Genomic DNA, 17,305 nt, shown 5'->3' on the forward strand with positions numbered 1-17,305 from the left:
CCATACCTCCCTCCAACTCTCCCTCCTCCTTCAATCCCTCCCTCCCTCCATCCATCCCTCCATCCCTCCATCCCTTCCTCCCTCCCCTCCTTCCCTCCCTCCCTCCCTTCCTCCATCCCTCCCTCCCTCCCTCCCTCCCTCCCTCCCTCCTCTCCCCTCCCTTCCTCCCTCCTTCCCTCCCTCCCTCCATTCCTCCCTCCTCCCCTCCCTCCCTCCCTCAATCCATCCTCCCTCCCTCCCTCCTCCCTCCCTCCCTCCCTCCCTCCCTCCATCCATCCATCCATCGTTCCCTCCCTCCCTCCTTCCCTCCCTCCCTTCCTCCCTCCCTCCATCCCTCCTCCCTCCATCCCTCCTCCCTCCCTTCCTCCCTCCCTTCTTCCCTCCCTCCCTTCCTCCCTCCTTCCCTCCTTCCTCCCTCCCTCCATGCCTCCCTCCTATCCCTCCCTCCCTCCCTCCCTCCCTCCCTCCCTCCCTCCCTCAATCCATCCTCCCTCCCTCCATCCATCCATCCATCCATCGTTCCCTCCCTCCATGCCTCCCTCCTTCCCTCCCTCCATCCCTTCCTGCTTCTCTATATCTCTTTCTCACTCCTTCACTGTGTTAGATGATTAATACATGCACTGGCATAAACAAGATTGCGTTTAAAACATTAGCTGGAGCCTGGGTGAAGGCTTGTCAGAAATCAGATCTGGGGCTGGTGAGATCAGTTTCCCTTTCCAATATGATGAAAGTTATCAAGTTGCCTGCTCAGGTCCGCTCTGCTAATATGCTATTTGAAGGCTTGCGTTTCAGCGCACAGTAGAAACGAATGATGAAGGACCAGGTGAAAATGTGTATACATATATATATATATATATATATAGATATATATATATACACACACACAGCACATACAATTGTATATATACATATACAGTGTATCTGATATGCACACGTACGACATTTTTTAGCTGACACAAAGAAGTGCTTAGTACAGAAATTGTGGATATTCTTATGTTTGTATGTACTGAGCTTTTGTCATGTTTGAGAAGTCATATGTTTGGATTATTATTTTGATGATATTTGGCAAGATTTTCATACAAGATAGTCAAATACCGGTATGCATTTTAAAAGCAATCAATTGCTTTCACGTTATGCCATCATATATGCTCTGTTTATGAAATTTGACTTCCTCTCAAAAACAGTGTCCCTGCTTCATATTAACATTTCTCATGAATAGGCTTTTATTTTTCCAGATAGTAAATCTACTTTTTGATGCATCTAAACTTCTGCTTAAAATTTGGCTTGCTTTACATAAGAACAGGTTAACTTTGTCAAATACTCTAAATCTCAAGTCAGCAACGATAGAAGCCACCAACTTGCGGGATTTCTGGTGAAACCAGAATATCTAGTTGCATTTCATGTCAATGCCCATTGTTATCATAATATAAAACAGGTCTAGTTTTATGCTTGTAGTGTGTGCCTGCCGTTTCAGAGGTTTTTAACAGAGAGTCTTATAGGTTTCTTTTAGAGCTCAGAGTTATTTCCTGATAGTGGCAATTCTCCTCTGTCTACATCCATGTTGTATTTTTCTCCCCCATATTCAAACACCTTGGATCATTGGGCCATTGTGGAGTTGGGAAATGTAGCATTGGTGTGAATGAGGGGGAAGAATAAAACATGCCGCTCCTTTTTAACATACAACATGTGATGCTCCAGAACATCTATAGAATTCTTCCATTCTTTTTCAATGCAGCCAGTGCAGATCATGATAATAGGACCATTTAAGTATGTTTGTTCTAGAAGTACCTGAGTGTACTTTTTGATGTTGAAAATGGTTTTCTCTCCACCTCACCAAATCCCCTTTGATGCTCTCACTTGATGTGATTTTGAGACTTCTATGTCTGTGCCCTTATTACTAAATATAGCTCTCTAACCCTTTGGAATGACACAAAATCAAGTTTATACAATTAAATTTGCTTTTGCAATCACCATGAATTAAAGACCACCTCTGAAACTATGGCCTATGAGCATTTTGGGGGACTTCTTTTTGTTAAAGATTATTTCATTTAGATCACAGTCTCTTCTGCAAATGCATAGGTATGGAGTGTACGCTTCAATACTGACAACATTTGAAGTAGTTATCACACACTGAATATTTTGTTTGGACATTTTACTGAGTTTAGGCAGGAATTCCCCTGTAGGATTTCAGTTGATGCTAAATACAATTGTCTCAGAGTTCACTGAAGCTGTCTCATTTATATGAGTACCTGTTACGCTACTTTCCAAGTACAATTGCAGTTGATGAACACTATACCCCCCTAAGGCTGCGTTCACATAGAAGTATTCGGTATTCGGTATTAGCTATTCGCTATTCAGGCACCAAGTACACCATCACCCGCACCGTCAACTCACCATCCCATGCAGTGAGGATTTCTTCCTCCTACATCCCAGCAAATTTTATTAACAATTTCTAAACTGCGTCAGAATGTCCGTCTACATGCTTATTTTTGGTAAAGGGCAAATCCAGACCAAAATTGTCATTATTTCATAAACGAGAGACGGTATACGCTGCAAGAAAATCGAACAAGCTCGATTCCCACTTTGCTATACTATTCGCAGCTATTCGGTACTTTCGAATAGTGCCCTATGTGAACCGGTGTGAGGAAATCCTATCGTTCGAGTCAAGCTATTCGCGTGCCCTCAAAAACGAGCCCCGAATACCCGAATAGTATACTTCTATGTGAACGCAGCCTAAAAGAAATTACATCAAAACTGGCACGTAATATGTGATATAGGACTGCACTTTATTGTTTGTGATGCTGAGCTTGTCGTGTGAGTTTAACTGAGGAAGTTGATTGAAGTGATTCATAAACTGTAGCATGACTGAATAAAACAGCATTTGTGTCGCACCTTGACACTCACAATGATCCATTACAAAGCATTGCAGTATACACCAGCCATTCATTATGCATTAGGCATTAGATGAATGCAGAAAGACATAATACTGGTAGAATAGACATTCATAGAGAATCACAACTTATTGTAATTGAAAGTGATAATGCTTCTTAAAGTTGTGTGTCCCTTTTGAAACCGTGAAGATTAGATTCCTTTGATATAAGCTGATATATTGTAGAGGTATGTAAAATATACCTCTCTTCAGAATAATGGAATGGGAATCTTCTTTGTAATGGAGATACTGATGTATCACCATGAGATTTCATACACTGTGTTCGGAAATACTGTTTTTCAACCTTGCAAAATTCTGTGATGTTTGCAGAAGGGATATATGACCTCTAAATATGTCCTGTGCATTTGCATGAAGTATCCACATGAAGGAATAATATATAAAGAAATCAGTGATCATCTGTAGACTCCGATGTTCTAAGGACTCAAAGAAAAAGTTGTGATGAGGAGCCAGTGTGAAGACAATGAGTGGCATAGAGAGAAAGTCAGATAAAAACTTGGTGCCTGGTTTATGAAAGTATGTAAAACTACATGATCATAGACCTTCATTGAATGCACTCAGCGAAGTTGAGACAGTACTTACTTAGAAGTGGGGGAGCTATACATTGAGTTACAGGATAGGAGACAAGCTGCATTGTTTTGTGACTTCTGTATGTGCACAGTGACGGTTGTCAGACCAAGTATGCCATCTGTGTAGTGTGCATACTACCATATATATTTGTTCAAGTATTCTTTGTATAGAACCAGCAGCAAGAAGATAACAGAACAGTGTTTGCCTTTTATATGATTTTTTTTTCTGTGTTTTGTTGTTGGCGTCTTGAATCACAATATAGCCAACAAGGAAATGGCTGTCAGTGATGAGTTGTTATATCATGTATAATATAAGTCTAGACCCATCTTGTGTGTTTACTGCCCTCTGTTGCCCTTTTCCTGACTACACCACTGCCCCTAGTTGACCCAGTCGTTGCTTCCTCATAGTACTTCCTGCCAGTGCAGGGTACATATTCCATTCAGCCTAATTCCTCCAGAGAGAATGTGGCCTGTACATCCAAGATACCCCACCTGAAACCTGAATCCCACTGATAAGAGGCAAAAGAGTGGCAGCTCCATTAATCGTCCATTGCTCAATTGAGTTACTAAAAGGAGAAATTATCTGCATTTTTCAGACAGTGTCTATATAAGTTGCATTCACACAGAAAAAAAAAGAAGCGAAATAACAATCACGATCCAAATACCAAGATTGTTTGCCCTGGTTCAGATGGACAGAAATATCCTGCGAATTACTGATCCCAATAATTTGTCAACCAAGCCACTCGTGCCCAAAATCAACCGAAATGCTGACCCTTGCCCTTGCGTTCACACATTGTTCAATCATGTGTTTTGAATAATGAGATAAGAAATCTTTGCTCCAACTTTCTCAGACTTGTTGCAGTGCTAGATATTGCACCATTTTTCAGATGATTACTATAATTCAGAAATCATTGCAAGATTTCTGGGGATTTGGATAGCAATGCTGATCATGCGCTATTAGGTGGGATCTTTATGCCCACACAGGCAAAGATTTCAAAAGTTGACTCCCACTTTTTTTCATCAGTGTGAATCCCACTAAAATACAGTTTGCTGTTCATCCGTCATTTATGTAATGTGATCACAAGATTTCCAGTGATAGTTTGCCTTCCTCCTATCACTCATATATTTGCTCTCTCTTGTCTGACACTTGATGTAAAATAAAAGTTATAACAACAAGAATTCATTGGAGGCAGAATTTGAAACACTCTCCACCTTTCTGTATTTATTCATAATTGGACAGTCAAATGTTCACATATTCTAACTTTATTTCCTCAAATGCTTCCAGTTTCAGTTGTAAAGACCAAAATTTTCATTATCTGACATCAATGCTACTTTAAGGATCATGAATGTAATGTAACCAGATGTAGCAGGATCAGTTTGAAGTCAAGCTGCACTGAGTTCGTTCTTAAGGAATGCCTTCAAAGTTTTAAATGTAGCTTCTTCTTTTATATGAAGTAGGTCTTTTTTACCTATTCAATTCTGAGATATTTTGGCAGGTCTTTTTGTGAGATATGTTTGATTGTAGCTAAAACGGAGCAACTGTATAGATGATTCTGTGTTGGATATACTGGTAAAATATTACACAATCTACACCATAAGAAAGGGAATTCATGCCACTCCACGTACAAGGTGATTTGAATAAAACATAAGTCAAACAAACTAACAGGTAGAAGTTTCACTAGCATTGAACATAGAATAAGACTCCTATGAAATGTCGAGTCTTTGATTCTTTTGAAAAGTTTCAGTGGTCACAAGATCTTTAATTGTCATTTAAATTTGTTTTCCAAGAAACAGTCTATAAGATATTATGTAGCTGTGATTGCACTCTGTTCTCTCTTTCTCCATGAGCTGAAGTGTGTCATGTCGACAAAACATGAAGTAAGCAGATGGACTGCCAGGGTTGTGTGGACCATTAACCCATTGAGGACGAGCTGATTTTGCTATACCGTAACACACAATTCCCATAGACACCCGGCTGCATATACTCGAGGTAGTCTTCAATGGGTTAAAGGTCATGGTATAAGTATTCTCATGATCACCAACTATGAGTTGGGTATTGTGGGGACAAGGATGGGTGATAACATGTTTAGAATTATATGCATGTCTTTCTCCATTTGATACCACCTCAGGAAACGTCCAAGTCTCATTAGACCCTTCAACAGGGAAAACTTAGTACAAATCAGGTAAAAGCAACTCAGCTGAGATGAATTCACCCCACAGAGAAAGTTATTTGTTATCTGAGCTTGAAAGTGCAAAAAAAGAAGAAGAAAAGATCAGTCAAAATGCTGGTGTGCAGATCATTTTTCTTTTGTGGAACCTTGAAGATTTAAAGCTTGTTTCTTGTGCCTTTTATTTGTGTTTCTGTATCTATATACATGTACGAATGTAAATGTCATACTTGAACAAATTTTGTAAGTGGTATATTGTATGAATTTTCCCTCTTTTGTATTGTTGCATTTGATTGATATACCTGGTGACTTTATCTTTGGGGTGAATTTTCCTCAGCAGGCTTGTTGAATGAGGTGTAATTATTTGAGGTAGCATAGTTAGATGTAGTATAAACCTGTCTTGATTCATTGTTTGATGTATTGCTGTCTTCCTGACCAGACCCTTTAACCTTGTGTTCTTTCTTGCTTGCAAAGGTCATAGTCTAATGTGATGAAAAGCAGACATGCATGAACTTTGGAAGTATTTTATCAAGTTCTCCTTACCTTCTTTCTTTGGTAGAAAAGTTTCTTTTTTATCTATTTTTGTTTTTGCATTATTTTTTTTATTTATGTTTTATTGAAGAACTATACAGAATCACACAATTTACAACAATTAACATGATTAAAATAGCACAATCACTGAACAATGTAGAGTAATTGTACAAAAATAGAAAAAAAAAAGGCAGAACATTAAGTTACAATATACAAATCGGATCTTGTTCAAGGGCGAAATTCCGAGATGAGGAAGGAGAATAAAACAAACAAACAAACAAACAAAGTAATGAGTGACTAATTAACAATTTCATCCTCCCCTGCGACTGAAAAAAAAAAGTGTGTGCATTGCAGAGACTGGAACGAGCAAAACCAGGGGGCGAAGAGATCCACATTACCCAAACATAAATTGAACTTCCACACCAACTACACCTCCCCCCCCCCCCCCACACACACACACCCCAAACATCCTCATCCCAACACACATAAACTCACACCCCACGCACATACCTTGTAAATGTATTTTGCATTATGACATTTGTGTGGTAATACTGTTATTTTTTGTTTGATGTGTTAAGTACAGTAGGTTTGAACTGCAATGATGTGCAAAATGTATCATTTTTTAAAACAATCTTGTAGATCATTGGTTGTCGTTTGAAAGATGTCCATTCTGTCATAATGTCCACAGTACTGCTGATTCAATTGCTTCCACTATTACTGCCATTCTACAGCTATAGCACGTAATAGTAGGTCATGTCACCACAATGATATCTTACTATAGTACTGCGACTACATTTTCCAGTTATGTTACCTTGAGACACCTTCAGGACCATACATGGTTTGTCTTTTATTCCACAATCATTTCAAAAAGCAGCATCTGATGCATGCTGTACAGTAAGACTATGGGCAATGCTTACACTGAACTGCTTGGATGTGACAATTTAGGTTGTGAATTTACTGTTCTAGTAGTGAGTGAAAAATAATTGTCCCAATATTGTCTTGGCCCCATGCATCCTTATCCTCGCGAGCTGAACGTATGCCCCATTCACATACTAGTAATATGTTCTGCCCTCTTGAAGTGAACCCAGCTCATGGGCATGCCAAGCTCATAGAACTGAAACTGCCCATGGGCGTACTCTGTTCTCAGAATTGGGGGAGTTCTTGGACCCAGAACGGTGTTTGACTTCCCAGGAAACATAAGAGTGAGCCCTTGCAGATATGAATGTGTGCATTGCCTTACCTAATACATACAATTGTATGTGATGTACGCTGATGTTATACCTCATAGCTACAATGACTATGGCCTGTTTTAGCATCAGCTGGCATCACCCTATCAGCTTGGTTGTATGAAAAGATAATTTCATGATTTTTATTTATACTACCTGGTATTGTTGGAGATTTCCGTTTCTTTTGTCGTGATTGGTAGCCTATAGTTTTTAGATGCAATAAGTAAAAATCCTGCATGTTCTCTTTGTAAGTTGCTTGTTTCCTGTGTGGCTATTTGATGGAATGTTTTCTGTTTAGAGAAGCTGGGGATACTGTGGCACATGGTACACCTTTTCTGTATCAGAATGTATTTTCACCACGCATTCATGGCAGTAAAGTCAGACAAGACCCAAACCTAATGACCATTATTTTGACAAGTCTTCGCCACGCAAAGCATTTCTCCTTTGATTAGAAAAAAAAAAACCCAAAGAGATTGCAGATGACCCTCAATTAATGTTGGTACTTTCTGGTATCAATTGCTTCTTGAGAGTTTTAATGTTATTGTTTGTATTCACGTTTGGGCCACTAAAATTTTTAAGCTTCAAATTTTGGTGGCCCAAAATAAAAGGAAACAACATTACATTTTGAAACTTGGTTGCTTGATAGGGCCACCAAAATAAAACTTTTTGGCAGAAATTTGGTGGCCTAATATAAATTTTTAGTGGCCCCGAGCCATTAGGCTATTGCTAATGTCGAGCCATTTGGCTATTAGACATATTGTTCTACAGAATACAGGGACCAACTTACCAATTTCAAACAATATTCAGCCAGCTCTCTAAGACTTCATTCTTTTCTGCAAAATTTTATACTGGACATTTAATTTAGTTACGTTTGTAACTTCATGAGAATTGGGTCCATAAAAGAAATGAAAGGGGGAAATCTTATTTACTTTTGATTTCAGTAGAGGAATCTGTGAACATTGAAAACAAGGGTTGAAGACTGACATTTTAAAGTGTTTCTCTTGAATTGCCTTCATGCGCAAGTGAAGTTTGTATCTGTGATTGATTTCAGCCAAAGTCCCTAATAAGTTTGGGTTTTATGCTGATGAATGAATAAAAGAATAATCAGAACCACAAAATTTGCACTTCATGGATTATGGCATCTTTTTAAAAGAAAAGACTGAATTTCTGATTTTAAAAAAAATTGTTAAGTAGTACGAAGTAGATTTTAGAAGTTACAGAGAAATTGTATGGAAAGAATTCTTTAATGAAAGAATTATCATAAACACTTGAGCATAGTTAGACATATGTGGGTCAACATATGGCCGTCTGAGCCCCAGCAAACAATCTTAATATTATCATGGACAATGAAGCGGGGTATGTTAGCAAAGCAAAGCTGTGGTTATATGTTTATGAATTATATGTTGGTTATTAGAATTCTGTGGAAATGGGAAGGGCTTGAATTTCAGAGAAGTTGGGTGCATACATGTGTCGCTGCATAGAATTTCATTACTCTATGATATTGTATTGTGCAACTGGGTTTTCCCTCCATTATGTGATACGTAGTGAAATACATTGTTGTCTTTTTTTCTCACCTCCTAGGAGGCACTGCGACAGGAAGTCCGAGGAAGGAGAAGACTGCTCTCAATGTACACTACTCAGGGATCAACTTAGCAAGGTGTGTATCAGGAGAGAGCAGGGATGCACTGAAAACTTTTGCATTATCACACCCTGTTGCACAGCTGCAAGTTTGGGATGAAATCAACAGATGATATCCACCATCCAAACTTTGATATATAGGGCCTGTGATTGATTTTCATGCTAGAATGCAAAGCCAACTTTCTATACCCCCCCCCCCCCCCAATATTTGTACTTGTTCACTGTGTGGGTGGTTATGCATACATTCCCTTTTCCTTTTAGTGAAAACAAGTAGTCCCGGAGTTTTGATGTTGTTGTTGTTGTTGTATTTTCTGCATAAATGAAACAGGAAATGTTTCAACTGTTATCCTACCTTTGATGAGCAAGAATAGAAATGGAAGAAAGTTTGTAAGAGGTTGGGTGAAAAGAAGGGAGAAGTCCAAAGGTAACTTAAATATATCAAATCACAAGTTTGCTTGTCTCCCAGGCTGACCATCGGTCAGTGCTGGGCTCTTCAGACTTCAGCCGGTGCCCTCTGTCCCTCCCCCATCTCAAATGTAATTTGGTGAAGCAAAGCAGGTATGAAATCTAATCATGGCAAAATATGGGCCAAAGATTACACTGGGGTGCTGTCTTTCACCCACCCCATTTCCAGATGCCTCGTGAGGTGGAATGGTTTCTTCTTCTATCTTTTTGGTTTGTTTGTATGCTGGTGAGTTTGTCTCACTTTCATGACATGCATTATACATAGAGGTATCGCTGTGGTTTTCTCTGTTTTGAGGAAGTGAGCCTGTCCCTTGGGATTTTACGTTTAGCCTGACAACTTAAGTAGATTGCAATTTCTGTTTCTTTGGGAGAGAATTTGTCTGGCTTGCTTGGAAATGCTGGAGAGGTATGTCGAATTGAAGACATCATGATGATTTCAGGGAAATTTTGTCGCAAGAAAATGCAAAATATATTTCTCTGTGAAGAGTGAGATTCTGATGTATTTACTGTTAAATATTGCTTGTAAATCTATGGCTGCTTTTCCAGTTCATGTGAAAACTACAGCAAGTATACACCTTCAACATTGTATTCTGAATGCAGTTAGTGGTGATCAGTGAGTAATATTCGTACAGAGCAAGATTTTAAAAAAAATAAGGCAGTGACATCTTAATGTATTTGTGTACCATCAGTTGAATATTTCAGATATCAAGAGGACATGAATCAACATCTTGGATGATTTATTAAGTCTCAAATATGAATGATGTTCTTTGACTACCTGATTTCATGGTTTTCACTCATCTTGTCTGAGATTAGTCAACTTGAATGGAAAATGTTTCTACCACCACTGTTTGACTTCTTCCTTTTTCTCTTCTTTCTTTATGTGATGTGTTTGATGTTGGTCTCTCCCGGGTCCCATCTGACCATTCACAGGAGCGAGAGGAGAAGGGTGTGCTGAAGGAGGAGGTGGACCGTCTCCGAGAGGCGCTGGTCAACTTTGCCAAGATGGCCTCTACCCATCCAACCTTGAGTACCAGCTTTGGCCAAGAGCTGTCTGCCCTGTTTGCCCGAACGGTCACCATCAAGCAAGAGATCCAAGAATTAGTTTGACCTTCCCCCTACACCAAGCCTGACTGTTGCCATTTTTTGTTTTCTTTTAACTAAATTTTGATGCCAGAGATATTATTGGGTAAGGCTTTTCATTAGTGTTCTCCCTCTCTTGTACTAATAGAATGGGAGTTTTTGGAATACCAGATCAACGGCTTATGTCTTCTTTAGAAATAATGAATGACAGTGTGTGCTCACAAGTGTGATGGCTTTAATTGTAGTCAAACTAAACCAAAGGAGTCTACTGTTCATGCAAGGTAGGCATATATTTTATCAGATTCACAGTGTGATGTACAAATTTGCAGTTATGGTACTTGGATAGGTACTAGTAGCATATAACTAATGATATATCAAACTTTTGATAGATTGATCACACAGATTGCTGAGACAGTCATGCAATCTCGGTGAAAGTAAAACTAAAATAATTTTTAAAAAATGATATAGAACACCAGAGAATTTTCATTTGAAGATTCTTTTCCTCTGCAAGTTGACTCCAAATGTAATAGGGAGATCAAATGGTGGTAATGTACACCAGTGGCAGCCCCATCAGTATAATCCACCCTTACATCAATACTTTACACTACCATCATCATCTATATCATCACTTTCAGTTACTATCAAGCACCAAGTCACATCTTGTTACCATCATTGTCATTCTCCTCATCCTGAACTGCTTTACTGTCACCTCCATCATCATCATCATCATCATCATCATCACCATCATCATCACTTCATATGTTGCCATTAAATAAAGAGTAAGTCATATACTAGTTTGTCTGCTAAGATACTGCAGCAAACTGCATTGTATTGAGGTAAAGTGTTGTATACATAAAATCATTAACTCGTTCTCCTTTATAGTCTGAAATCCCCATACACTTTGTACAAGGCTTACTAGTGAATGGCAGTCATTGGGTTGATATGTGCTTTCCAAGCCAGCACAAAGGACTAAGTTGAATATTTGGTCATTAGATTGTCAGTACATTTTTTTTTAAACCAGCTGTTCATGGTTTTTGTAAATGAAATGCAAAGCAAAGGAATTTATCTTTGTGGACTCACATGTTTAAATACCAATTTCAGTCCAGGAAGAAAAAAGCAGAAGAACAAATAAAGCACTGAAATAAAACCAAAGTTACAGGCTTCTCAGTACTTTAAAGATTATTGTACTAATGACAGATTTCCAGGTAAGTTCTGACTTGAAACATTCTCTAGAATGAATAAGTTTCTTCCTTTTGTTTCTTTTGCTAAATTTGTTCACTTTTGTACATTTGTAATTTTATTTTTCATCGTACTGTGTAGTGTGAACAGAAGAGAGAGAATACAGGCGAGGTAATTTCAGTACTAGAGTTCATGATGAAATATACTTACCAGATTTATATCAATTAGCAAGTGGTAGGTGACTGATGTATTATCTAAATGCTTTAGAATTTTAATCCTTGCCAAGATGACCACAAAACATTTTATGGTAGTCTTGTGTACTTGTTTATTGCAAAAAACAGAAATATCAATGTGAAGTAATGCAATTGATCCCTGATTTTGTTTTTGATTTTGAGTGGTTGTGTAATGCATGCACTTGTCAATGGTTAAGCAATGGAAGAAGTGCCACAGGTGCGCGCAGTTTTCTCTGATCTTGGTACGGCTGGCTGGTTCTGTATGCTTTCTAGTCATTTCCTCTACAGGGGATGTGACCCCACACACTGAACTCAAATTTTCTCGTGTGTGTGCAACAAAATGTGCAACTTTATGGTCAAGGGGGTACCACTGGCAATGCCAATGACCAGAGTTTGTAAGTCTGAGCCAAAATGTTGAAAGCTGTGATATGTCTGTGTGCAAGCAAAACCACTCGAGGTCACTCAGGGGTGACTGCTGTGCAATTAGCTTGAAGTATGGGAGCTGGCCTGATGAATGTATTGTACATCATATCCAGATAAGGAATGTACAGAGGATGAAATTACACAGTGATGTATAGCATGACTGACCTGGACCCATTTTGGGGGGAGAAATGCATGTGTTAGATTTTCACAGTGATTGTACTTATAAACTTGCTTGCCAGCAGCTTATTTGGGTGTTGCTAGTGGTTACCATGATAATTGTAATAATTGTGGGTTGAAATGGCTGTAAAATTCTAAAATTTGTCTTCATCAAGTGTTCTTGAGATTCAAGACTTCTAATGTGGTTTGGTATATTTACACCACCATCTATTTCCCTGTGATAACAGACAAAACCTAAAGCCTAAAAATGAATAAAAAAGAATATCTACCTAGAAAGAGAACTATTCCTGTCAACTAGACTAACAAATAGAGCATTCAGCGACTTGAAGAACAGAAATAATGCCCTACTAAGAATTCTTCTCCACAGATAGATGTCAGCATTTAGGGATCAATTTTATACTCACATTGGTATTTCCTTTTTTGAAACCAAAAAAATTTGCTATGAAATGGAAGAAAATTTTGATTTTATATCATTCCTCAAATGTACAGTACATTACATTGATGTATGCTTACAGGTGATCTGTTAAATTTTGCTTATTTTTATACATTGTCCATTTGTTTTTTATACTTTGAAATTTGATATGTAAATGATAATGCGATGAATAGTTTGTACTGTGTATGCATTGTTAGTGTTGTAGTTGTGTGAATTCCATACCTTGTACTTTGTTCTATGTGGTTGGTATATAATCTTTATTATGTAATTATTGTCTTGTCTCTCCATTCAGAGACTTAACTGTTTGTATCGTATGTGTGATTTTATATGTTGCTCTGTGTCATTTTCTTTGCAATAGTGATGTACTAGATCCTATTTCCCCAAATAGTTTGAGGCACAGTTTTGTCATTGTTGAAGGTGCACAGATAGAGTCTATGTTGTCATATATATGTTTTAGATAGTGAGGAATAATGAAAGAAGTTAGTCCACTTGTTTCATCTCTCTATCTCAAAGGATGTTGGATGTTGTGCTCTGTGATTTATGTCAAGTACTGTGGACCAAAAACCAGACTCTGACCATATGTGACCCGCTACAACAAAATGATCCTAAAGTCGGGCGAGGTCGATTATTTGATAATTACATGACACAATTCCCTAATCTTTCTGCTTGAAATTGATATATAACACATCTTATAAAGATAATCGGCTGCGGAGATATCGATGTTTAAAAGAGAGCATGTCGAGACGTCTGGGAAATCACTGTTTCTAGAAAAGCGCCCTAAAAGTTCTCCTTGAGACGCAATCACGATCAAGGGACACGCAAGTCCAGTATTCACCTCCGGACAATAGAAGGTAAGCCCTAGCAACCCCCGAAATGCTCATTCAAACACAGCGTCGGCGGTCTCCTCACCGACCAATCAGTGACCAGGATGCCAGGAGAAGCGGCTGGGCATAGCGCACCGCCAGCACGCACCAGTCGACTGGGCAGTGTGCGAGCTTCACGCTTCGGTAAGCGGCAAGCAGCAAACTGACCAATGAGATCACTCTGGTCGTTGTTAGGGGCGGAGCCTATGTGTGGCGCTCAATCCAAATGTTCGAACCAGTTTCTGCTTTGTTGAAACGCCAAAAAACATGGCCCAGAAAAACGCTATTTGTTGGTCTTTCCTTTAATCATTTTGCTTCAAAATTTTGACAGATGACAGAAGACATGTCAGACTCCAATAATATGTCAAATTCAGAAAATCGTAAGTTTTGACCAATTTTGATGCTCTGACTTCAAACTCGATTTTCACGGCTTCGACCGTGCGCGACTTTAGGACCATTTTGTTGTAGCGGGTCACATATTGTCTGTCACACAAATGCTTTCCTTGATTTCATGTGGCTTAAAATATCAGTACCAAGGTAGAATACTTGAAACTTCAGTACAATTAGCATATTTTGTAGTTTATTTGCCAATTTGTTCGAATGATGCCTAGAGCAAATTTGTAGCTTGCCATCAACTGTCACACAGCTCAGAGTCTTTATCAATTAGAGTAAGGAGCTTTTTTTTTTTCTTTATGAGTCGCTTACCTGTACTTAACAAAAAGTTAGACAGTACTGATTTTGTGTTATGAGGTTTGTGTGGCCATTGTTCCATAGTTCTCATGATTATGGTTCTTGATGTTTTTATGATTGGCAAACAATTCCTGTGATGCCAGTCTGTTATGGTGTAATCTTGCCACTAGCAGCACACAAGGACTGCCCTTTTCCTTTCTACATATTATGTCACAAGACATCAGCCATCTGCACTGGGCCTTAAATGAGAGGCATGCTTAACATACATTTTGCAGTGCTTTTCCAACACTGTTTGTCATTTCTCTGAGTTTGATTCCCACTTGTATCAACGAAAACATGGTTGAGTACTGAACATTTATTCAACCACAGAATATCAGATATACATGGCTATGACTCACTAGTGGTTGACTACATGATGCTGTAGTGTGAGATATCCTCTGTTATGATGTATGATCCATCCAAAAACAAAGATACAAAACCTACAAGAGTTTACGTCAGTGTGGGTGTATGGCTGTGAAGGAGATCTAGTTCAGAGTGATCTCATGTTATTATTTGCCTGTTAATGTAATTTTGCATTGGAATTTGCCACAATATAGAAATTCTTGGGGCAAATTTTTAGATTTTGTGATAATCTCCCCTGCACCCCACTACACCCTTCCTTTGCACTAAAGAGATATCTACTTTTGGTGACTAGACAGATGACATCAGTTAAGCACTATAAAATGTTGGAAAATAACATGTTCAAACCAACATGTGCACGATAAAACAGGGGAAGTGCAGGCAAATGTTTACACTTTTGCTGAGTAGCAATATACCATGACAAATCACCATTTGGCCACGGTGTATTGCTACTCAGCATGATAGATTTTAGGCTTGAAGTGTTATGAAATATATTCCCCCTGTGTTGTTTAATTTAAGGTAATGTCTGCCAGTGGATACCTGCCACTATTTGCAGAATATGATCTTCCTTTATCTTAAAAAATTACAAGGGAACTAACTTCTTCATGTCTAGAGTACAAATGGCTTATAGGTGTAAATAATATGTTATGCAAACATTGGAAAATGTGTGTGTGGAAGGTAAGCTGAATATTTGATCATGAACTATTGCAACAAATTATTAGTGTGTATGTTGCCTGCAGCAGCTCAGGCATAAGCATATTTTGTCTGAGTTATATATTCTCTTGAAGAGGGATAAGATAGAAGGATGGATTAAAATTTCCTCCATCTGAATGGAAGGTATTTCTGCTTTGAGGAAACTATTAAGGTATCTGTTAAAGACAACTGCTAGGTGACATTTGTACTGTTGGGCATTTCTTTCACAAAAGTCTGAGCCTTTTTCTTGCCTGACCAGTGTTATTCATAATTGCTGTTACTTTCCTCTAATGCTAGGAGAAACATTACCATGTGGAGAAATAGTGTTTGAGTATCATGTCTTGCATTTTAACAAATATAAATCTCAAACAGTTAATTCAGTCATGTGATACATATGTGATGAACTCCAATTTTTGAATTTTCCTATATGCCAGTCACATTAAATCATATTCAGATTTGTACATTATCATGTGCAACTGGCAGAATCGTGGTGGTGTAACTGTAGATGATGTTCAATGTACAGTATACTTGATTTCTGTAATGTCAAGTCAGACATAATTTAGTTTCATTCTTGCTTTGAGATGTGCTCCTTATTATGTGTTTGCAATAGATATGTACTCACATGTCTATTAATGTTAGAGTGACTTGTGTGTAAATAGCATATGCCTCATAGGCACAGTAGCCATTCTAGATATGCTGTCTGTGGCTGGTTTATAGTAGTGTCTCCAATTCAAGGTGGTAGACACAGGAAGCATGAAGTCAAGATTCCATGAGATTTCATCTTCAACTGGCAAGTGCCTGCAGAACAATTGTGCAGTGAGTTCTTTGTCAAACTCCTCCTAGGTTTGAGAATGGCAAATGAGACTATCCATTTATAGTATTGGGTGCCCCAATATGTCGTTTAGATTTTACAGGAATTGTTAGGAGTTACGTGCACACATGTAAATCAAGACTTTCATGAACAAATTTTAGTTTAATCATGTATCTGAATTGACAGCCCAAGTCTACATTATGTAAGAGTGATGTGAATTCTTAAAGCGCACAACAACCAACTCTTGGTGTTAGCCCGTCAAAGACGCGCTGATTTTGCTACAACACGCATTTCCCATAGACCCCTGCCCGAGTATACTCGGGACTCGTCCTCAACTTGAGGAAGGTATGATTTTTTATTTTTTCATGTCCCTGTGTGGATTTTAGTGTACTTTTCAGTGTAGAAGTAACAACCTCTCACATACACACCACTCAGAATGAAACTAGCTGATGTAGTGATATTTATTAGGTTCTGTATCAAGTGACAGTGATGGCAAGAGCTTCATATTTCAAGTCTCATAACATTAGCCATAACTTGCTTCCCTCTCCAGAAGAATATCTATATCATTCAATTTATGTGATGTGAAAATTGAGTCACATGCTGGAGAACTATTTTTTTCTTTGGTTACCACTTAACTTTGACTTTACTTCGAAACTCCTAGAAAGTTTTATTGTTCTCCTAAAAAATGTATTAATCCATTTGAAAATTGATCCCTTTCATTTTTCTTTTAAATCTTTAATGAAAATCTTTCAGAGGGAGTAGGAGCTTTGGAAAGATTTT

At 38.4% G+C, this 17,305-nt stretch overlaps 1 protein-coding gene across 1 annotated transcript in view; it reads left to right on the forward strand.

Annotated features, from left to right (window-relative positions):
- LOC139730524 (uncharacterized) overlaps nucleotides 1-13,617 on the forward strand; it is an 80,350-nt gene extending 66,733 nt beyond the window's left edge. Inside the window, exons 3-4 of the mRNA XM_071641376.1 lie at nucleotides 9,023-9,098; nucleotides 10,475-13,617. Coding sequence (XP_071497477.1) covers nucleotides 9,023-9,098; nucleotides 10,475-10,651 — 253 coding nt within the window. The 3' untranslated portion in view covers nucleotides 10,652-13,617. The remainder of the gene's footprint in view (nucleotides 1-9,022; nucleotides 9,099-10,474) is intronic.
- Nucleotides 13,618-17,305: the final 3,688 nt, after the last annotated feature.

Source organism: Diadema antillarum, unplaced genomic scaffold, assembly GCF_040938485.1.
Source record: "Diadema antillarum isolate AM-2024a unplaced genomic scaffold, OU_Dant_1.0 seq00000320_RagTag, whole genome shotgun sequence".
NCBI lineage: Eukaryota > Metazoa > Echinodermata > Echinoidea > Diadematoida > Diadematidae > Diadema > Diadema antillarum.